Source organism: Epinephelus fuscoguttatus, linkage group LG12 (assembly GCF_011397635.1).
Source record: "Epinephelus fuscoguttatus linkage group LG12, E.fuscoguttatus.final_Chr_v1".
Lineage (NCBI taxonomy): Eukaryota > Metazoa > Chordata > Actinopteri > Perciformes > Serranidae > Epinephelus > Epinephelus fuscoguttatus.
The window spans coordinates 10,544,314-10,568,992 of record NC_064763.1 but is presented as its reverse complement, the minus strand read 5'-3'; the positions used below and the strand labels follow the sequence as shown (position 1 = coordinate 10,568,992).

Sequence of the window (24,679 nt, the reverse complement as noted above, 5' to 3'; positions counted from 1 at the left end):
TCATTGACCGTTTTTTTTTAACAACAGTGACCGGAAAATCTGAAGGCATCATTTTGACCGGTTGCAATTACCACCCCTGCCCACTTGGCGGCGGAGTGCACAGTACTGCAGAGAAAAAGTCATTGATCTGCTTCATGTAGCGTTGTTGACATAACGCCCTGGACACACCGGACGCGGAACTGAAGCACTGCGCCCAGCAGCGGAGGCAGTTTTCAGTCAGCGCCCATGTTAACCTATCTGACTGTCCACACAGGCCGCTGAGCAGAGCGGAGCGCCTGTGGAGTAGAGGCAGCGCTTCAGTTCGGCGTCTGGTCTATTTTTCACGGGTGCTTCTGTCAAGCTGGATCGAGTGGATCGTACCAAACAGGAAGTCCGACACAGAAAAGGCGAGAGAATCCGGCCAATTTTCAAAATAAAATAACAACCGCATGCACTGAGGAACGTGAGGAGAAAATACCGTGTTTATAATTTAAAATAACACAACAGTGCATAACCGAACACATTTTTCAAAACCCTAATCACTTCATTACAATTTTAATTTTGTGTCACCGAGCCTACAGGCATAACTACATAACGCCCTGGACACACCGGACGCGTTAGCGACGCGTTATTGCTGTCCGGTGCGTCCAGGGCGAAGCCTAATGGCACGGGTGTTAGGATGTCTGTTCATCTTTTCGTTCATGTCCTTATTAATGCACACTTTATAACTTGCTTGTTGGATTTATTAAAAACGAATGAATGAAAACTAAATGTCTTTAAATATCTTTATTATCATTTAAAAACGAAAATTAAAATGACCGGTAAAAATAGATTAATAGATTATGACCGGATTTTTATGACCCTGTCGGTCAAAATGACCGGCAATGAAAAAGTCTAGCGCAATGTCTATATGTGTATGTATATATATATATATATATATATATACATACATACATACATATATAGATATAGATATACATATATGTATGTGTAGACAACACATTCTCACTCCCAAATCGTCAAATATGGCAGCTTTGTCGGTGGCCCTACACTTTAAACTATGACGCTCTAGGTACCCCTCTAGCATCAGTTTTGGATGTGTCCCTTTTCTGTATCAATCTCTGCTTGTTACATGCTACAGTGTCTTTCAAAATAAACTTCCATCTTCACACAAAACAAAGGTTTGCCACCAAAACTACTTTAGGCAACAAAACTACTTGGTTAGGTTTAAAAAACACAATCATGGTTTGGGTTAAAATAACTACATTTGTTACTGAATGACTGTGTCATGTGATGTAGGCCAGTAACTTTGTTACGTAGCTAAAACAAAACTCAAGTTGACTTGGTTTCACACAGGACATGAACACGGATCTCCTGGCTGAAAGTTTATAGTGTGTTTGACCCTTCAAACCCTTCCCGCCCTTTTTGAACTTTCTCTTTCTTTCTACTATGTCTACTTGCTGCGGACAGAATACACTGGAGTTAGCTGAAAGCCCAAAAGACTTTTCTGTCTGTAACAGAAGTCAAGGGTCACTGACCAGGCTGCCATATTTAACACCCTGGGAGAATGGGTTGATATAGATCACTTGTTTGGGTATTTGCATATGTGCGTGTGTGTGTTATTGTGTAAGTGGATTTGTGTGTGACTCACTCAGCATGCCCATCCCCAGCATGAAGGCATCCATGGTGTAGGGCAGACCCCTGGCTCGCCCTCGTGTACCTGGTGGGAACATCACCTCCTTGGGCTGGGCTTTCTTACATTCTACCTATGTAGACAGACAAACACACACACACACACATATTCACATGCACGCACACACACGCACACACGTACACAAACACACACACACACACACACACACACACACACACACACACACACACACACACGCACGCACACACACACAGAGGCAAAGCATTAGACTGTGTAGGTACACAACCAGACAGATCTGACAGGGCTGTCTCAGCTCTTTAAGGTGGTTTTCTATTTGACTTGCACAGCGCTAGATGTTTTCCATAGAGAAAAACAAGACTGAGTCAATCTGAGCACCTCACATTTTAGAGGAAGGTCTCTAAGGAAAACTTACAATCATGCTCCTCCTGCATTAAAGCAAAGGTTATTGCTCCAGTGAGCATGTGCCCAATGCCTCAGGGAAATACAAGCTTAATACTTTCCAAGTGTTTCTGAGACATCAAGGTAGGAGAAGCTCTGTTCTGCAATGCCATTACCGCAGTCCCGCTGTGTGGCAGTATGTCGTTTCTTTGTGAAAGGCAGCTCTTTGTTTAATCCAAACAGAATAATCTCAAAAGCAATAATCTCCCTTGACAAAATCTCTATTTTTCATTTAACTTGAGTTTTGCCTGGGCACTGTGTTTAAAATCTCAAGTTTGTTTTGTTTTTTTAAAAAGTGTTTTAAAACGGAATATTTTTTTGTGTTCAGTGGTTTTATTTGTGCACTGTGAATTTGTGTGTCTGCTGGGCTGAAGTCCCCAGTGCCCCACAGTCCAATTCCACCCGCAGCACCCATCTCTCTCCTGCATTTCTTTCTCTCACTCCAGCTCTCACACATACAGGTTTGCTCATTTCCCATCTTGCAAGACTGACATCTCCTCCTCCTACATAACACATATCAAATGAGGGATGTGACAGGGACAGATGAGGAGAAGGAGGAAGATGAGAGTCCTATTTACCACGTATCTATCCTATCTCGATGAATTATAGAGAAGCACGATCGGCTGACAAGGGGTGGCATGGTCTTGTGTCTGTTGGTTGTTCTTTGGTAGGCTGAGTCTGTTCACCATGCTGCACAATCTATTTGCTCCACTGCCTGCTTGGCATCAGCCTGTCCATCTGTTTGTCTGTTTGCCTCCTGGCTCTCGGCTGCTTCTCCCTACTGCCTCCACTTAAGCAGGGCTTTCTCGGCTGCTGCGATTCACATGTCATCCTGGCCTGCTGCACAAGACAGGCTACTGCGCCAGTGCTGTGTACACCTCAACCAAGGTACAGCCCCGGCATCCATACAAATGGGTTCACAACTCTGACAGGCCAGCAGTGCACATTACTATTCACACACATTCACACATGCACAATGGCACACACAACGTGCCACTGCAAGTCGAAATAAAACTTCACGTCTGTACAAAGTTGCTGTGCTAAATGAATAGTATAACAAGCTCTGTATATCCAGCAGAGAGCTAGAAATGTAAAGAGGGAACGCTAATGAAAAAGGTTTCTATCACAGAGGGAAAGTTGCTGCGTTGCAGAGCTGTGATTTGTTGCTGTTAGCAGCCCTTTCATTTGAAGCAGACCAACTAAAGTACACAGTTCCCTCAGCCACTTTGTAGCTGTCACAGCTACTCTGCCCTCCTTGCTCGCCTGGAATGGTTTGACATTGTGCTGAAGAGAGCACAGGCGCTCTTATCGTCAGGGAATGACCCCCGGCGTGGAAGCAGGAACTGGGTGGGACAAATGGGTCGGTTAGAAATCTCAGTACACTGCTGAGATTTTCACATGTTCACATAGCTGGGTGACAAATACAGTCTAGTTCAGAGACAGTGTCTGCTCAGCGTCCTCCAGCAGCCCCAGCCACATCCAACGAGTTGGACGCTCAGGTGGCCTGCTGGGAGTAAGACAGGCCCGGGTGTGAGTCATGCCTACATGCTCTCAGATGCCGATCTTTGATATTCAGAGAGAGGGCTCCTTGTCATGGATTTAAAAAACCAGCCAGGAGCCAGGAACTGTGGTGGTGTGAGTGTGTGGGTGTTCACCTGCTTCAAACACACAGGAGTGTGTGAGGGAGGGAGGCAGGAGCTTTCAAGAGTGAACTAAGTCAAAGAGAGGAGAACAGAGAGGACAGCAAGACAATTCTGAGCCTGACTGTGAAGCATTGCAAAGGTTCAGCAGATGAGAATGCACTGACTAAACCTTTTACTGCACGAACTGAAAGAAAACATTACAGTTATTAACATTAAATGTATTAATTTCTGTGTTACTTGTGCAGGACTCAATGTTATAAAGGCAGCACAATGTTGTGTTGGGAAAAGTATCATGATCCACCATTTAGATGGGGTGAACGGAGGTATTAAAGCATCTTTCTGAAATGAGGCGCCCCCTTTAACCTGCGTTGCCTTCACTGCCAGGAAAGGTACATTGTTTTGTGTGAAAATAGGAGCTCTGAGAGCCTCACACACACACACACACACACACACACACACACTGTTTGCAAGACAGCTGACTGTTGAAGTGAATTCCTGCCACAGTGTTGACAAGGTATATTTACCTCAACCTGCGTGTTCCCTACATATATCGAGAGGTTTCTGCTGCACTGACATACTGCAGTTGATAGCTTATCTTTGAGATATGTGTCACTCTGTAACCAACGATAAAGTCAGGGAGGAAGGAAAACATAAGCCAAACAGTGGAGCCTATACACTCTCAAAAAGTTAAATCTTTTCAGTAACTTATTTGAAATACTGTTTGCTGCATGGCTAAATTACTCCACCTGGGAACTCTTTACTGTATTCGTTTGAGCGATTGGAGCACTCATTCAGACTCCATCACGGCACATACGGCTGCTCAAAAAAGTAGGCCTTGGATCTCGTCCAAGCAACCTGCAGCCCAGTTTGTCAGCAGTAAAAAGTAATCCAAGGCAACAACAGGAAATGACCCCTAAATGCTGTGTGCTATAAGGAGACAGATGTTGACATATAGCGGCCTGTGGATACTCATGCTTGGAATCTCTGGCATGATAAGATAAAACGGGCCAGTTGCCTGAAAAAAATGTTGGCATTGTACATTTTGGTAAACAACGGATAGGTTACATTTGCATACGTAGGATATCAGCGTTTCTAAAATTATGTATATGAGCGCATTTTGTCATCGAGAGGTGGAGGGAATGTAGGATAGTGGTGTCATCTAAGTGAGATGGCTGCCAAGCTGTAGACCACTGTTCGAGACCAACAAACAATACCACCCGTGGTTTTGGCGACCATTTGTGATGCTCCCCAGCAGTGTTTGTGATTTTGAACCTGGGTGTTTTTTACAGACACATAGTAGTGTTTCCTGACGGCCTTTGAGCCATGCAACCTGGGCATTTTTCGCTGACACTTTACGAGATTTCCTGGTGGCATCTGAGCCACTGATCCTGGGTGTTTTTCACAAACCCCTCCCTGCTTTCCCAGTGGCTTTTGTGCCACCCAATGAGGGTGTTTTAAGCCAAAACCTGATCTTTTCCTAACCATGACCGAGTCATTTTTGTGCTTAAACCTAACCACACCTTTACCACAGAGAATCATAACGTTTCAACATATCTAAATTAAAGTTAAAAGTTTAGATTACAACTTTAGTCGTATGCCCTTGATTTATAACTTCAATTTAATTTGTGCATTTCAGCGCGCTAGGACAAAAATGTTAAATGGCTAAACAAATTAAAAAGATGTAAATTTACTCTAAATCGCATACCTTGCTCAACTTATTTCCAGCCCCTGCTACTGGTTAAGCTTTCAAATTCAAGGTGAAACAAATAAACAATAAAACAAATCAGTATCAAATTCCGTATCAACTTCATCATAAAAACACAAACATTTCTGTGCCATTGCAGAATATTTCATTTTGTTCCACCACTGTCTTGTTCTGGTTATGAAATCAGGATTTTTTGAAGTTATTATTCCTTCAGAAATAACTCTATCTACCAATAACAGAGCTTGATATTGAAATTATGAGGTGCACATGCTGTATGCACACAAACATACGGCAATATACACAGACCTCACAAGATCACATGATTGTGTAGTAAACCAGCTGACTGATGAAGAAAAAAAACAAACAACTGCCTCTGTTTTCATGTACAGACCCTGTGATTCAAAGCAGGGAAACACTCTGGTTATGACCTTTTCAATACATCTCCTATACATATTAACCTTGTAGGTATAACAGGAAGGTGTGGGCGGGATGGACTGGCAATGGCTGTCCTTCAGGGACGAGTGTTGTGGGTGTGGTGTGTGTGTGTGTGTAGAGGGGGAGGTGAACAGCTACTATTAGCTTCACTACTGAATGGATTCCATCAGTAGACTGGCAGACTGAAGAAAGGAAACAGTGTGATTCATTTACTCCAGCGCCCACTCCCAGCTGAACAGTCAAAACACATAGACTGCATAGTTAGGAAATGTCACGGCTCTGAATTCACAATATCAGGCATGGTGGTGTGGGATTATTCACTTAAAGAAAAGTCCCCTCACAACCATTTAACAACTGGTTGAGTTAAAGTACTGACTGACGGATAGCTATGTTAAAATAATGTGTTTTTTGAAGCTAAATTCTTTGGCACTTTTTATGCGAACAAAAAGGTCTTACAGAAGAGCAGGAGACATGCATTCTAAAAAGCTAAGAATGGCAGGTGCGTGCATGCATGCTTGACAGGGCGTTGTGGAGGGATTCAGTTGCAGTGCATTTAGTCATAGTTTTGTGAGTGTTTGGACTTGAACTACTGAATCTACTGAGCAGCAGAAATGGGATTTTGCTGCAGGAGCCCTTTGAGAAGTTTCTACAGACAATTTGATACTTTCCTCTCCTTTGAAAACTTGTCACTGAAGGAATCCATTGTAATTCCTGTGATTTCCAGATTACCAGGGGCCATATTCACAAAGGATCTTATCTTATCACAAGAAGTCCTCCTAAATGGTGCCGAAAGCTCCTAACTAAGAGTTTCCTTTTAAGAGTAGCTCTTTTACTAAGTAACTGAGCGAACTCTCCAGCTGCTACTTGCTATCAATGACATCATGTTTCATGGATGAACTTACTAATTATGTCTATAGTAATTGGTTTGTAGGCAGGCAGGCAGACATTTACATTTTCAAACTTTCACAATGTTGTCCAACATATAGCACCAATTAAATCCAGCTATGGCCACAAAACCAGCTCTATTTAGTTGTAGTACACTTATTTACATACAAGTACTTCCTGCAATGCAAACTGATTTTATCTGGAGCCACAGTAGCGCCAAGTTGTGCAAACTATACCCTGTGTTACTGGACTGTTTTGACTTGTTGGTGGGCAGATTGGATTTTTTTCCCGCCAAAACAAAGTATGCTTTTAAAGGTCCAGTGTGTATGTTTTAGTGGCATCTAGTGGTGAAGTTGCAGACTGCAACCAAATGAAACCTCTCCTGTGTGCCAGGCATGTAGGAGAACTATGGTGGCTGACACAAAAATGTAAAAATGCAAAAATGCAAAAACAGGAATGGCCATTTCTAGAGCCAGTGTTTGGTTTGTCTGTTCTGGGCTAATGTAGAAACAAGTGATTCCATGGAGGAGGCCCTGCTCCAAATATAGATATAAACAGCTCATTCAAAGGTAACGAAAACACTGTAATTAGTTTCATGTGGCTTTACACTACTGAAAACATAATTATAAATATTGTATTTAATATCTCCCAGTATATCCCCCTAAATCCTACACACTGGACCTTTAAAAGTTTTTTGTCATTGTATGATTAAAAAATTTTGTGAGTTGCATTTCTCGCAGCAACTGACTGATTAAAAGCAGTCCTCTGGCCTACCTCTAATATCTCTCACACTTAAGAGCTAAAATACTTTGTGAATTACTCACAGAATATTAACCCTGATCCTCTGTTCTCCATTATAGTCCAGCTACAGATATTTCAAGCCTCTTGCAGATTAATAACTGGTACTCAAAGAATAAATTTCGGTTCAAGTGTCACTTTAAGACCCCTGTGAACCAGACAAAAAAAAATTGCAAGTCATCTATTTTATAAAATAGGGTATTTACGGCAGACCTTCCATTCTGAAATGCTTGAATCCATGGTCAATAAAAGAACAGGGACAACTGAGTCATGGTTAATGTATTATAATGGTAAGAAGTTTTGGGTAAAGCAAAATGATGCCTTCAATGGCTAGCAATCTCACAGGAGTCATTACGATAGCTTTGCATGGTTATGTAAAAGCTACAGAATATGAGGTCATTTTAAGGACCTGGTGCTCCCTGTGGTGCCAGAACTGTTTGGTTGACACGTTTCTATATTCCAAGATGATATTGTCCCCACACACACACTGAGAGACACATTCAAAAGTAATGCCATGATCATCAAGCTGACGTCAAATGGCTTCCATCACCTCCTCAATCAGCAGATCTGAACATCATGTGTCTTTTATGGGACGTCATGTAGTGCAGAGTGCGAAGTGGATTTCCACCTCCTTCATCCCTCAAAGCTTTCCTTCTTCAATGAAGGATAAACATCCAATTACTTACAGTCCAGAACCTGGAAGGCAGCACTCCATGAGGGAATAAAACTCCTCCGAAGGGTGGTCCTACTTCCTTATTAGGCACTTGATGTTCAAACACTGTTAAAGATTTAACTTAAAAAAAATATTTTCAAAGACATTTTAACACCCAGAGACTTCAGTTTCTCTCTGCAGAAATCTGCTTAAAATAGTGATAGCTAGTTTATTCTTTGGCTAAAACCAAGTGTGTCCCATAGGGGTTTATACAACGTAAGACCTAGGTGAACACCATACACACACACACACACACACACACACACACACACACACACACACACAAACATATGCTTGACTTCGTAGCCTCTGGTTTGAGACCTTTAAACTTTAATGTTCATCTGCAGTGCAACTGATTGTTTTGTAGGTTTGACACACAAAAGCAGAACTGGTACAGCTGGCACTCACAAACCCAGAAGGTGGGCCTGATTTAAAGTAATTAGGTCTGGTTAGCTGATCACACACAACCCACTGCTTGGAGACATCGCTTACAGGCTACAAGCTACTAATATTATCAACCCTTTATCACAGCTAAATGTATATTATCTACCATCTCATAAACATAAAATTGGCTCTTTGGCAGCATTATGTTTGACCTATTCAAGGAAATCATTTCCCTATGCATCAAACAGTACCTTCACCCAGTTTAACAATCAGGCTTGCCCTGATAACTGGAGGTGACTAAATGCTTTTACCATATACTTTTTTTTTTTTTTTTTTTTTTTTACATAAGCCAGGGGTCTCTTTAATTTGTATGATTGCTAATCCTTGACACTTATTGCTTTTTTTCCCACCAACAACATGACTGTCATGCAGCTGGTGGAAATTTCATAACACCAAAATCAGGAGCTTCACACTCATGGTGTTAAAGTAATAAAAATAGCTGCTTGTGTCAATGTCCATATAAAAGACAACTCCAAATATGCTGACTTCCCTGAGGATTTGACAATTATAAGGATTGGATTGGGCAGCACTGTGATGCATTCTGTATGGAGTTTGTATGTTCTCCCAGTGTTAGTGTGGGTTTTCTCCAGCTTCTTCCCACAGACCAAAGATGTAGGATAGGGTAACTGGTGACTTAAAAGTGGGCATAAAAAGTTGTCAGTCTCTGTGTCAGCCCCTGTGATAGTCTCGCATAGCCAGACCCATCTTCACAGCACTGTGTCAGCGCTAGAGAAAGGAATCACAGATAATTTTTCTGTTATAGGGGAACAAAGGCTCTGGTTTGTTTTTGTTTCTTTAAACCAATCACAGTCGTCTAAGGCAGCATTAAGCCCAGGACACAGTGATGATGCTCTTACAAAATAGTGTTGGGGAGAACTTGTTTTGGTGGAACATTTGCACCTGGGGAGGCGAACACTGTCATTAAATTGGCCCTGTGTAATAAAACACCACAAAAGCAGTTGTATGTTGCAAAACAGTTGTACGTCTTTGTAATATCAAAGATGCTTGTGTGGGTGGAACGGATTGGCACACTGGTGAAGTCACTGTAACTGGTGCATGCCGCTGCCATAATTAAAAGATGTAGTAAATTTATTCAGACTGACGGATCAACATTGAGCAAGAGAGTCCTGCAAAATGGAGCCTGGGCTTTTCGGAAGGGGCGCTCAGAAGTTGTTCTATGCGTTGTAGATCTTTACCACAATTATTCTAAAGTACAAAAAATGCATGCCTTATTGCATGATCAAAATCTTTTTCAAAACTTGCCATTTTCAGCGTATAAGTTGTTAGCTTGGAGGTCGTGTTTGTTGTCTCCTGAAGTGAAGGGGATGTGGAAATGGTAACATGCAGATAGCTGAAGGAAGGGAGAAAGTCATCCAAAATCCAGGGTGTATCCCACTTCTCACCCTATGTAAGCTGGGATAGGCTACAGCCTATCTATTTGGGCTATGGCAAATGTAGACTGCAGTTGTTTTTTACCGGAATATACTAACTAGTGACTACAGCCTCAGTATCTTTGGTACGGTATTTGTGAGTCCTTGGGTAAGAGTTAGTGCCTGAGTGGAACTCAGAAAATATCTGCAACATTTCACTGCTCTGAAAGGAGAGCTACAAGAGTCTAAGCAGACTATAATACAATAGTTTCAACACTTAACAAAATGAGTTTAGAATTTGTCTCAAAAAGAAATTAGATCATGCAAAAAACCCCACCTATAATTAAAAAGAGAAGAAATTTTTCATTTTCTACAGTAGCCTTCTTTATCCTGTTGGTTGTCACCCACCTGTGTAATCTGAGAATAACTGCAGGTAAAGAAACTATAGGAGTCAGTATATCAGGTTTTTAAAATGTCTTTTCTTTTTCTTTTTATTATCTAATCATATCCTTGCAAGGGAGCATTAATTAACTGTTAAATTAAAGACTTAATTATGAATCCTGTTCTGTGTCTTTTTTATTTTACATATAGAAGTTACCCTGTATGCAGGAAGACAGATAAGAAAAGTTCTATGGAAAATGACAGAAATGAAAGGAACTCACTATATAGTGCTGTTGTAAAGAAAAATGCTGCACGCATAATAATATTGCATGATGCTATTTTCTTTCTTAAATCTGCTTATATCAATACACTGTGCAGAGTATATGTGTATCTATACAGGCTGATGTATGAATGCCTATCTGTATTAGTATTTCCTCAGCGGCTCAGAGAGTCGGAGCTTATTCTGCTCCTCAGCGCAGTAATTGGTTGGTCATGTCAGGAAGACACAGTGAGAAATTGACGACTAACAGAAAATTCCTCCCTCCTGTTGTGTTCGTTCGCTACTGTTGAATATTAAAAATGACACATTAAAGAACATTACCTTGAAGCACTTGACTAAAACCAATGTGAGTCCATTTTAATGGCACACTGCTCGCTCATCAGAGCCAATACTTGATAGGTATTATTATGAATTAGCTGCGCATGCATAACGGCAGGGTGGGGAGTGATAGAGGGACTCCTGTCTCAGGAAATGGAATTCGCGACCTTTCCTTAGTTGTATTAAGGTGGCTGTCTTACTACATTATCATATAGACATTCATATATGTGGAAACCAGGGGGTGTGATAAAGGGACAAACATCTTATGCTTACTGATTTTTACTCCAAAATATTTTCTGGGTTTAACACAAGCATAGCTGTAGCTGAAGAATGGCTCCACAATTACGTGGACCCTGCAGCATAATCCATACTTTTATCCCAATCCTGCATTAGCTAAAACATCTGCAGAGGTGAGTGCAACTGGTGGGGCAGGTTAAGAGCTTCTTGCTAAGCAGCACCCTATTTTTAATTATAAATGAGGCCGAACTCACAGTGACAGAGAGGAATTGCTCCTGAGAGTGAGGCCTCGGTGGCACATGAACACAGGGTGATTGACCAAGTCACTAAAAGGTCCAGTCACTCACATCTGAGTGGGCACCGACCCACTACACTGCCAGAGCCCTTGAGAGATCGGGCAAGAAGAAGGTGGGGTGCCCTGTACATCCACAACCCTCCCAAGTGGGGTGGAATTTCTGTCCGCATCAATTATTCAAGAACCATCTTAGATAACACTCGCGGGGAGGATGGATGAGGTCTATTTCTGTATGGTACTTCATAAGGATGAAGACAGGAGGCATTTTTTATTTTGTGTGCTGGTACTTCAGACACCGGATAACCAGTACTCTCCTCTGTGCGACTGAGGTAAAACCTGAAGTGCCTTTGAAAAATGCTTTTAACACACTCCACATTCTTTCCTCTTTGCCGACATTCCAAGATGTCAGCGCTTTGTAGAAGAGGGACACGCGGATTTCCTGCGTCCAAGGAAATTTAATGTACAGTAGGTGTTGCCAAGAGGGACCCTTATAGGTGACAAAAGCCTCAGAAAACTGGCCCTCGCTCTGTCCTTTCACACTGTACCCCCTCAATAATCCTCATATTTTCTGCTAAGGGACTCCCAGATGGGTCACATGGTTTCCATATGTGTCGTTTTCTTTTATGAGCAACTACACACAGGCTAGGAATGCTCTTTTTGCAGTCAACTAGCTTTTCCTGTATTTTCTAAAAACACTGTGTGAAGTACATGTCACAATGCATGTGGTCATAAGTGCAAGAGACTTGATGCTTCCAGCCAAAAGGAGCTCCTTCAGTAGCAAGGGTTTACTAAATATTGATAACAATAACAGTAACTGTCATGACTGTGTGTATACTGACTGTGAGGTGATGCATCAGAGACAGCTTGGATGTTGCTGGCAAGATACAAGCGCAGAGGGTAAAAAAATATAAATAACCTACAATTTCTTAACTCTTTCTATAAATTTCTTTCCATAAACGTCTCTGTTATAATATTAACTGCAGTTGCAGTGCATGAATGGGTGGCAGAAAGAGAATGAATGGAAGGCAAGTGGTGTTATTTATCTTAAATAATGTCGCAAGGCAGAAACCCCCGACAAAGTGCTTCTTTTAAAAAAAAAGGTACTTTAACAGGAATTAATGTTACTGTATCTCTATGCAAAGAGTGCGGTACACATAAGCAACTTAACAGCTGCTGGTGCTGCAGGTTTGGAGCATACATGCTTCTCATGACGGAAACATCTTAATATGTTCCCACATGCTTATCAACACAACTTTATAAATGCTCCAATAATGCAGAAAAGTAATTCAAAAAAACCTTCTAAGCGACATCTCCTTCTCTGGATTGAAGTGTACTCGCAGTGGATGGAAATGCCAAAGATTCTCTGGGCTATATAATAACATCATTGTGACACATGAAGGTTCCACCTGAGCGGATGTTTTTAGCAACTGGACCAGCGGTGGATGCTCTGTGCACACTCACAACTCACAGCTGAACTTGTACATGCAGACGCCAGGTGCTTATTTCTCAGGTAAAAACAGTACATATATATAATATAATGAAGTATGCTGTCAGGACACTAGGGAAGCCTTTTGTATGTTATGCTTCTAGATAACAGGTAAGTGCTGATTAATGCCGTCAAAAAGACAACAATTATTAGCTATGTTTTAAGTGCTAGATGGATCCTGCATACTTTCTCTCATCTAATCTATATTCTCTAACAAGGCCTGTGAGTTGCACAGAATTATTAGCAATGTTTGATCTTTTGTGTTTGACTACTGAAAAATTTCCTTATTCCTTCCTTATTCGTATTTCCTTCAGAATTCTGATCATTTGCTTGTGTCTTTTTAATTCCTGTTTCAAATACCATGTTTAATGAATGTTGTGCTGTAAAAATAGCCAATGTGTTTAAAGCAGCTACAAGGAGTTTTTAACTGGCTTTGAAATAATCTCAGTTTAATAGTGATGTCTCTATATGACCAACATAAGCAAACAAGACCATCGATGAGCAAAGTGGCTGTTGCTATATTATTACTTTTACTGCCTTTTCATGGGTCCAATGCCCCACCAAAATCTGACAAAACCATTCAAGGACCGATGCTTACATGAGCAGTATGTTAGCCAGTTAAAAGGCAGCAGGAGAAGACTTTTATTTGGGGAATTTTATTGTTGTTTGTAATTGTTGTAGGGTTGCTCAATTGCCCAGGGCAAGTAAAATGCCACGTCCAGCCAGTAAAGTAGTGGTTAAACACAAACACATTGTATTTTTTTTTTGGGGGGGGGGGGCTGATGATAGAAGTAGCTAAGGAGTAAGCCATCTCGCTTACTTCTTGTATCTGTTGAGAGCTGCTCATGTGCAGTACCAACTGGGCAATCTCAAGGAAATGGCAGCAGGTAAGGACAAAGTTTATGAGGTGAAGCGCGGGCATTTCAATTACGCCGGTAACAAGAGTTTAGCTGGGTGGCGTTAAAGATGTGGGTTTGGTGCAAGTCTGAGAGCAAGGTGGAAAAATGGGGTTGTTTTTTTTACAGATAAATAAATTACTTAATTTCTATATATCCTGTGAACAGCTCAGTTAAACAGAAACAGAAAAATATTATTGAATATACATTTTTTTTCAACACTCTTATCCAAAACAAAAGCACACACTAGCCAGATAAGGGACAAGGGGTCGGGGGGGTGGAGGGGCAGTACCACCTTTGTCCACAGGGGCGGCTAAATCAGCACAAAATGAAAGTTCCTTCTAGTTGCCTTAAAGTGGGGGGGGGGGGATTTTATGAATCAATAACGATTACTACATCATTTAACAAACTCTTTGTTAAGCAAATTTGCATCCCTAATTAGCACTTGTGTTTACAATCCAATTATTATCTAATTATACTTCTTACAAATGGGCTGTGAGTTGGACTTAAATGAGGCTCATTTTTCTGCATGGTAAAAGTTGGAGAGGGACACGGAAAATTACAACCTTGATGAAGAAATGCACTCCAGACGTTTGATATCAGATTTGTTGGTAACAAACGTTTTATTAGCTATTTTTGTACCACAACAAATTGTGCAGAAATAGGTTGTAAATAGTGTTTGAAAAGAAGGACTGACAGCACTGGCATCCATTGTTTTGCTTTGTGTGCATAAATAGACCCTCTGGCATGTGCATTCATGCTTCATGTTGATGTGTGATATTCGTGTGTTCACAGAGCGCTGTGCCTACATGTCAAAGGATCTGAGACATTTTGATTGCGACTGAATATCTTTCATACGGTTATTTCTGTCACACTCTGGCTTTTTTCGCCGTTGCAGTCCTGAGCATCGTCTGTGATGCAGAGCAGAGACGCAGAGGGATGTATACTGGGGTCATGTGTGACCTGGGCTGGTCCCTGGTGAACATGGTTCTACTACGCTGGTCCTGTCAGTCAGATAGCCAGTCAGTCAGTTTCAGGAAGAGGCTGGGAGAGAGTGAAGACACACACTGAGAGAGAAGGGGGCCCCGACTGAACGGCAGTAAGACAAGTATTCCCTCCAGTCAATCACTATCCACAGAGCCGCTCAAATGATGCAGGTTCTCTCAAGAGGCCTACAGGGCGGAACTGGGTGAAGGAGGACCTAATGTCACAGTCGCTACACTAAAGTCGGTTCCTGTCAATTATCATAAGGGACATGATGACTTGGAAAACTGTGACTGAACTCTGTAGGGTGCTCAGAGATGACCATATTACTGGTGTAAATAAAACAAGCATCACTGGGACTCTGTGGAAGGTGTTAATCCCTGACTAATGAACTCTGCCTCTGCCAGTAGCTTCCCTGTTGCTTCCCTGGACATCTCCACCTGTGTGTGTGTGTGTGTGTGTGTGTGCGTGTGTGTGGTAGGGGATTCAGAAAGAGAGGGACAGGCTCCACTCTCCCGTCCCTCAGCCTGACAGGCAGAACTCAGCCACACAATTTCACGGTTTGTGGGCAGTACACACCACTGCTTTCCCATCCCTGAGACCCACAGACCCACAGAGTGTGTGTCTATGAGTGTGTGTTAGTCTGTGCATATGAACACACACACACACACACACACACCTCCTCCGCTATTAATACTAAGGGAAAGAAGAAATCAAATATTAATCCTTCAACACCCACCTGGAATTGAAAAAAAAATGAGTGGACTTACCATTTTGTTATTGATTTCATGAAAATGAATTTCACAGACTTTCTCTACGATGTCTTCACTCTCAAAAGTTATGAAACCAAATCCTATGCAGAGGGAGACAGAGGAGGGAGGGGGAGAGAAAGAGGGAGAGAATGGGTTAGCGGAGAGCCTTAACAAAACTTCAGGAACTAAAAGAAAAATGCACCACAGGATGGAATATTATCACGAGCCAGATCCAGAAACTATGCGAGTACATCTGTGGAGATTGGCTTGGGCATGGAAAAGAACAAGTGAACAAGACAGACATTGTCCTCTTTAAATCAGGAATATGATGAAATCTGCCACATTATTAAGGGCACTCGAGGACCTCTTCTACAAAGAGAAGATGGAAAAACAGCACAAAGCTCATTTAATGAGATTCAGGGAGCTAGGGCCCAGCATCTGAATTTCATTAAATGCATTTTGTGTTCTTTTTATTGAAATCTCACTGTATAACAAGCCCTCGTTTTTATGTTAATGCAGGCCTTAGAATGAATGCGTCGTTGACAGTGGGATTTTCATGCCATATTTATAGGATAAAAGCTTAACCCCTCTTTTAACACAAAGACAGAGAGACAAGATGGTTTCAGACTTTTGAACACAAGTGGATTGCAATGCTCTCCTCTGTGTTTTGATGGTGATGCACAAAGCAATCTAGCGTCTGTATAGCCGGGGTTGAAAGGAAAACTGATATTCTATCACTTTTGCAAAAGAGGAAACTGCACAAAAGAGAAACAGTTAGTGAATAAGGCAGCAAGTGGGACTGAAAGGAGATGAGTTTCTTTTCAAAAATGGCAAACACCCCGTGATGAAATAAAAATCACCTCGGATTGAGCTTAAACTGCCGTCACTGCAGACAACATCCCATCTGACTAACACACACTCAACAGACGTCACCGTCAATTTAATGTCAGGGAACATCAGAGGATAGAGTAAAAATAGTCACCTACTGAATGTGAAAAGGTAATGATACACTAATGGGAGACAACAGTTCAAATATTACCTGTTGACTGAGCTGAATGGTGAATATTGTCCTATTCATACAAGTCAAGACAAATTCATGTGTTCAGGCATCAGCTCACAGTCATCATCCACTTCACAGGACAAAACTCAAGGTCAAAGACTCGAGGGAGAGCTTTTCAGAGCCTGGTACGCTGCACATGTGCACATATTCACACACCATCACAGATTTTGTTGTGCTGTTTATACCAGGGCAGCAACTAATGATCATTGTCAGCATCAGTTCATCTGAAGATTATTTTCTTATTTAATCCATCAATTGTTTGGTCTATAAAGTGCCAGAAAATAGCGGAAAATGCCCGTCACAGTTTCCTTCTGTCTAAGGGGACATGTTCAAATGTCTTGTTAGTCCAACCAAAGCAATTCAGTTTACAATTAGGTACAACAGTGAGAAGCAGAAAATATGAGACAAGGTGAAACCAAAGAATGTCTGCTGCATTTGCTTGAAAAAAAAAAAAAATGGAGCAATCACTCATCTTTCAAAATGATTATTTTTCTGTTTATGAACAAATCAATTTAACAACTATCTCACATCTTCTATTTCTTAAATAAAAGTAGCAGTAGTACAGTGTAAAACTACTATGTTACAAGTACAAGTAAAAGTACAAAAGTATTAGAATCAAAATATACTTGAAGTATGAAAAGCTAAAGTATTTATTATGCAGAATGGCCCAATTCCTATATATATATATATATATTCCTATATATATATATATATATATATATGTATATATATATATTACAAGACTGGGTTATGAGTATTGCTATATTAATGTGTAAACATCGCTTTAAAGGTTCTGTGCGTATGATTTAGTGGCATCTAGCGGTGAGGTTGTAGAACTGAAACTTCTCCTGTGTGACAAATATGTAGAGAACTACAGCGGCCATCACAAAATCTTATCTAGAGCCGGTGTTTGAATTGTTCGTTCTGGGTTACTGTAGAAACAACATGGTGGACTCCGTGGAGAAGGACCCACTCTGTATGTAGATAAATACGGCTCATTCTAAGGTAGGGAAAACAAAACAATTCTTAGTTTAAGGTGATTATTAACTAATGAAAACATAGTTATGAATATTACATTCCATTTCTGCCAATATATCTCCCTAAATCCTACACACTGGGCATTTAATACTGCAGCTGGTGAAGGTAGATGTAATTTTAACTACTTTATGGATACTACTTTGTGAATGTACTTTGTGCCATTGTTGATTATGTAGGACTTTTTTTATGGCAGTACTTTTTTTGGAATCTTTTGGAATCTATGTTAATAATATATCAAATGCCTTTTTACTTTTAAGGTATACTTAATTCACTGGATAAGCCAATTCCTATTTGGTTAATTTATATATTCACAGTTTACAACATTGATCATATCATACTGACGTCACAATGTAAAAATCACATATATCACTTACATCCAACCACGCATTTAATCTATATCACCCACCCCTTCTGTATGTGTTGATAAATATTAAGCACAGTCTTCATATTCACATACTATAAGACAAGTGGCAAAATGAAGTGTACTATGATAGATTAGTATCCCAAGTGGCTTATTCTATAAATTTATCAGTTCATCCAGAAAGATTTCTTTATTACGAGCTGCTGTCTACTAGCCAGCCATAAACACTGCCATCGATAGTTTTGTCCTAGTGTTTGTGTCTGTCTGGTAGGGCTGTAAAAAAATCTTTTTTTAACATTTGAAGCTTCCACTGAGGTTTTCCAATGAAGCTTTGAACGTCTGTTAGATTCCGTCACCCTAAAAAAAAAAAAAATAAAAAATAAAATCCAAACAGTTAAATGAGTTAAGTCTTTTTTTTTATTACATTTACTTTTGTTTATGAATAAGTATAATTTATGGTGTTCTTGGATTGCTGCTAGACGACCTTGTTAATACAGGTGTGTGCCTCTCTTTGTGTGCAGCAAGCAGGAGAGTTTTCGAACAGTTTTTTGATCGTAGTTAAAACTGTTGATTTTGAAAGGCTAAACACTAACAAATATGAATTTAAGCACAATACCTGGTTAAATAAAGACATGATGGGAACTGCGGAAATGATTCCATCTATCCTCTTTCAACACGTTTTTGACTTCTGAACTAACTATAACACTCTGGAGTTATGGGAAATGTTTGGATCACAAGAGCTGTAAACAATCCTAATTTATAAGTAGCTAATATTAGTGTTGCCTGATCTTTATCTGCAGCTGTACAGAAATACCGGGATTCAACTAGATAAAGACATGTAAAAAAAAGAGAAAAGTAAACCTACACAGGATTCGAATGTTGATTTTGAATGTCAAGATTAGGAATAAAGCTTCGAAGCTTCAAACTATTCTGTACAGCCCTAATCACTGTCAAATTTCTTTTCTGCTCCTCCTCCAGCTCCTCCTCCATAAATAACAAAAGATTCTCCCCAACCCCACTCCTGCTACAGACACAAGCTAGAACATATCAAAACAGCATTGTCAAAAGATGGGTTGGAAACCTAATGTGTGAGCTGATTAAACACGGACAACAGGGAGACAGAATATCAATTTCCACTGAGACATCTCAACACCGAGCTGTGGCGACACACACACACACACACACACACACACACACACACACACACACACGTGTGAGAAGGGGGGAGACAAGGGACCGGTGATGACGACAGGCAGAACAGAGGAGGTGGCTGCACCCTCTTCTCCTGCTCACCCCACCTTCATGCCAGCGCAAGGAGCACTTTTGACAACCAACAAATCAACCGCCAGGAGTAATTTGTCACGGAGGAGTGTAGGTAGAGGGAGTGGAGTCTGGGGGGAACGAGGGCGGAGAGGGAAAGAGAAAAAGGTGTAGATGAAAAGAGAGGGGGGGTGGGGAGAAAGACAGAAAAAGTGACAAGGAAAGAGGTTAACACACATGGCCCCTGTCGCCACACTCCTTCCTGCTGCTACAGGCAGCTCCTCCATCAACTGACAGGACATTTTCCACTGCACCATTATACCCACTGGGGTCAGGGCCAAGACTACCACAGCTACGACCAGCAGGGCCCTTCCACCCATGACTGGATCTGTTTAAATGAACAAAAAGACATTTTGCCGTAGTGTACACTACTATTGGAATGTGTCCTGGACACATACACACACAAAAAAACACAACAAACATCCCTATTTTTCTCTCTCATTGGCTCAGCACACGCCTTCTTGGTCAGTCCCCTGTGGACTGTCTGAACTTCTGGCCCCACCATTACGGTGCAGTCCTTTGCTCTACTATCCTATTTTACAGACCTTACAGACAATTACAGGCCACAAAATAGCACCAACAGAAGCATTCCTCTCTCTCCCATCCTCCTTCTGCAGGGTGTCAGCAGAGCGAGATTGTCCTCATGCATCCCGGCTCTTTTCTTCAAACTATCCACACATGGCAGGAGGCTGACCTCAACGAGACTATTAAAGACTGTCAGCACTGACAGACACAAGGAGAGAGGTGTCAACACGCTCACACTGAACAACCTTCCCACACACAGCTTAAACAATACCCTGTAAATGGAAACACATGGATTTTTTGGTAGCAAGGCTGATAATAGGTGTTGTGTGGCTACTGGCTGAGGCCTCTTGGCTGCACTTGCTCACACTTATTAGCCAGGACTGGGCTCGGCCTCATCTCATCGCTCCACAGAATCGGCAGGGAGCCTACTTTCACGGCCTTTTACCACCTTCATCATACTCGGTCTTTATTTCACACTCATTCCAGGTTTCTCTGCCTCTGTTGCTCAAACGCTTTCCGCCCCCCCTTTGCTCCCCCCCGGCCCAACCCAACCTGGAAAAAAAAGCTGATTCTGCCAGACGCAGATAATGGAGGAAGTTGCAAATTGATGCAGCAAAAATGACTTGAAAAGTGGCGTTGCAGCTTTAAATTAAGTTTTAAAATTAATAGGCTTCTTGTATGCATTAACCACCAATGTAAAGTGTTTAAATGCTTTCCTTTTGAAGGCCTCCACGTCCTCCACATCCACACCACAGATATTTTCTAAAATATGTACCTACACTAAACATTCTTTCCTTTCAGCGGTGTTTGTCATAAAATACAAGCTAGTAGAAGCAGAGCTGGCTGTAGGAGGGGTATTATTACCAGCAGTACTTTTAGTTATTGCTGTAAAGATCTTGTGAGAACATGAGGCAGAGTTAAGGGTGATATAAATTTACAGCTGCAGGTAGCAGGCATCCCCCAACTCCCTAATGACTGCAGCTAAGTACACTGCAATAAATAGATGAGAGCACATGTAAAGCACATATGTATTATCTGTGATATACTAAGCATAGACCCGGAGCTTATTATCCACACTTTTCTAGGTCAATGTTGAGCATGGAGTGAATTTACAGGGAGTTTTTTTTTTTAAAGGAAATGTTAGCCCAGCTATTTGATGCAAATAATCCTATGTGCTCTATTTTATGTCTGAAATGTAGAAATAACTGTCATCTTATGTGATTGTGCCCTAAAACTGTAACCATTAGACTGTCAGTCCTAAGCAAGATTAAGAAAATATGGTACTGGGACTAGAAAACAATTACAAACATATAGAATCACTTTGTATGCCGAACGCCTCACCATATTAAATAAATGGTTAGATGAGGAGCCCCCTGACGTTTTAGCATTGTATGAAAAACATATATCCAATTTGCCATTGAAAAAACCATCCTATGTGTTAAAAGGTACTCTTGAAAAGTTTCTAAGGGACTGATCCATAATAGCAGTATATCTTGAAGAGGAATGGTTTTGGGCCGAGGTCTTCAACAAGGGGTCCACTACCCTTAGGGGTTCCTCACAGATACTGCAGAGGGGTCGCCAAATTACTGCTTGACATTCAAAGTTTTAATTTGGGATTTTTGTTTGTTCGGTTTTTTTTTAAATTAAATGTGTCTGAAATATACATAATATAATTTTTTTTTTTTTTAGAGACGATTTTTGGGCTTTTAGGCCAGGACAGATTAAACATGAAAGGGGGAGAGAGGGGATGTCATGCAGCAAAGAGCCGCGGGCTGGAATCGAACCCGTGGCTGCTGCAGCAAGGACACTGCCTTTTTACATACAGAGCTACTGGGTGCCTGAAATGTGTCTGAAAACACACATTAACATAAATCCAACATGTTATTAGCTAACATCAATTGTCCTAATTAGTTAACTAACGTTCAAGTACTATTGAAACATATTGGCAGATTGATTACATTATCATTCCAAGTGTACAGACATTCTTGTGAGCCATGATGGCTTGTTTTGAAACTTGTTGAGCAAGAGACTCTGATACACAGTCCACCTCAGAAACCACCAGTGAAAGAGCAGAGGGTGAGGCTAACACACCTTGCTGTACTACAACCGCTGCTGTAGGGGGTCCCTGCTCCTTCTCTTTTTCAGCTAAGGGGTCCTTTGGCCTGAAAAATGTTGAAGATCCCTGGTTTAGAGTAATAAGTTTTGGGGTTACAAATATCACAGAATAATTACATACAAACCACATCTAGTTGTGACTACTGCTTTTGCTGATTTTTCTTGTTTTATGGATTTGATTTTCTTTTGTTTTAACAGTCTTGTATTGTATAATTGTATTATTGTTGAAATAAGAAAAAATATTGAAAGAGAAAAGGAAATGTCTTATTAAGAGTGTAAATGAACACAAGACACAAGGCAGAAAATGCCTTACACATCCCAGCATATACAACTACAACTGTAATGCTAGTTATGGGCAATAAATAAACGTTCAGCGTTATTATTTGAGTTGCTGTAGCCTCTTAATCATCCAAAACCCATAAATATGTATATGTAATGCTTAGACAATAGGGGCTGGATATTGCTCCTGATTAAAACTGCATCTAATGAGAGGAGCCTGCTGCTGAGCTGTTCTGACTGCCGGCCCCGTCAACACTGAGCAAGGAAGTGGGGCAACCTGGAGGAAGTGTCAGACGTGTCCTCTGGGACGCAGCAGGAAGGAAATGGAGCCCCCCCCACCCCCCATTGGGCACTGCACATGCACAAAAACAAAATACACACACACGCACACACATAATACGTACTGTACATGTGTGCTTGGCTGCAAAAGGTCATTGGTGCAACCCCACCTGCAGCAGCAACTGCCTCCCGTTACCTCCCCTACTGAACTGGTTATCCTGCTCTAATTATGCATGATCCAACCTTCATCTGTCCAATCAGGAGAGGGTCTAGAGAAAGCTCCTGCACTGCCTGTCTGCCTGCGTGCCCCAGCCTCCAAGCCCCATCTTCTTGTAATGCAGAGAAGCAGACAGAGGCAGTCCGAACACCCACGGCACAGTTAGAGGCCTTTGATCAGTATTTCCGACTGCTATTACTAGAGACCCAGAGCCCCGGGCGTTAATCCCCTGTTTAATACAGTTAACGGCATGAACTCTCTAACAGCGCAGGGCATATATAGCAGGGGAAAGAGAATAGAGGAAGAGAAAAATTAGGAAAGTACTTGCTTCGCTCAAAAAACTGTGCTTGAAAATGCTGAAAATGATCTGGCGCATTAGACATGTTTTGCTAAAACAAATACTACACTGAGAATCAGTATGGACATACTAACACTAATAAGTATTCAGAGGGTTGACAGTTAAAAGCAAAACTAAGTTTAGAAATCTAATTTGATTCAAACTCAGCACAGTGTTTATGTGGTTTGGTTCATCTTGGCTGACCTTTCAGTGTTCTCACAATGTTTTAAACAGTCATGAACAACTCTATCAACTATGTCTGAGTTTTTGTACTCCACATGTATTCAATTAACATAACGTTTGCATGATCATATTTATACAATATCACTGCAGAAGCAGTGTCCAGCGGTACATATTCAAGGATCAACCTATCAGCTCTTACACCGACTGTAAAGGCACCTCCACCTTCAACTTATGAGTTGACACTGAATAAACAAAAATGCAGGTTTTGCTTATTATTTGTTAATATAATGACAAACCCACAGAGAGGGATAGACAGACAGACACAGTGAGATAAATAAATAAATGTGGCTGCTTTGATGCATGTGAAAGGAAAAGTGAAGATGAGGTGTACAGTCGTGAGCCATGAGCACTGTTTCAGTGATTCAGAAGACTGAGATGAGATCACAACATAAATATGTTCTTTTTTTATGCATTTCTCTTTCTTGTTATGTGTTCAGGGATATGGTTGGGTCAGAGCTGGAAATGGTTCCAAATTTATAATGAGAGCTTTGATATGAAACATGCTCTTCCATACATATGGTAACGCATGTGTTTAAAATATGGCAGACCACCATTTTGATGTGCAAAGCAGAGCTAATGAGAGAGAGTGAAGGTGAGCATGTGAGCCATGGACAGATGGCAATGTGTTGTAGGGAAACGCTAAAATATAATGAAATATCTTGTTAATGGCTACAGGTTTTTTCTTCTTCTTTTTTCTTTTCAACATATTTCTGATACTTTCCTTGCTTAATATTATGCCAAAAAAGTAAATAAATAAAAAACAATACCTATAATTTTTTTTATCAATCTGCACGTTTCTGCAAACGTTATATTACATTTGCATGCGATTATGTAGTAAATACACTGAAAATTCACATCTCAACAACGCTCTGATGGTGTGTTATAGGTTAAGACACAAAAACCACTTGGGTATGGTTGGAAAAAGATCATGTTTTGGCTTAAAATATGGTTTTGGGGACACAATCCCAGCAAGAAAAGCAGTGATGTCTGGGTTAAAAACAACCACTTTTCCTGGCACTATCCCCACTGATGGGTCACTACAAAAACCCTTGTTTGTTGCCACAAAAGATGCTGAAAACACAGCAACGACTAGCTTTATCACAAGCGGTTTTGTTGTTGGTCTCGCACAGTGGTCTGCAGTTTGCCAGTCATCTCGCGTAGGTGACACACCATCCCCTCAACCTCAAGATGG

General features: G+C 41.0%; 1 protein-coding gene across 12 annotated transcripts in view; it reads right to left on the bottom strand.

The window, feature by feature from the left end:
- LOC125898059 (RNA-binding protein Musashi homolog 2) overlaps nucleotides 1-24,679 on the bottom strand; it is a 302,500-nt gene that overhangs the window by 65,054 nt on the left and 212,767 nt on the right. For all 12 annotated transcript variants that reach the window (XM_049591666.1, XM_049591667.1, XM_049591665.1 and 9 more), the window contains 2 exons: nucleotides 15,732-15,814; nucleotides 1,631-1,745 (listed from right to left, as the gene is read on the bottom strand). In XM_049591666.1, coding sequence (XP_049447623.1) covers nucleotides 1,631-1,745; nucleotides 15,732-15,814 — 198 coding nt within the window. The remainder of the gene's footprint in view (nucleotides 1-1,630; nucleotides 1,746-15,731; nucleotides 15,815-24,679) is intronic.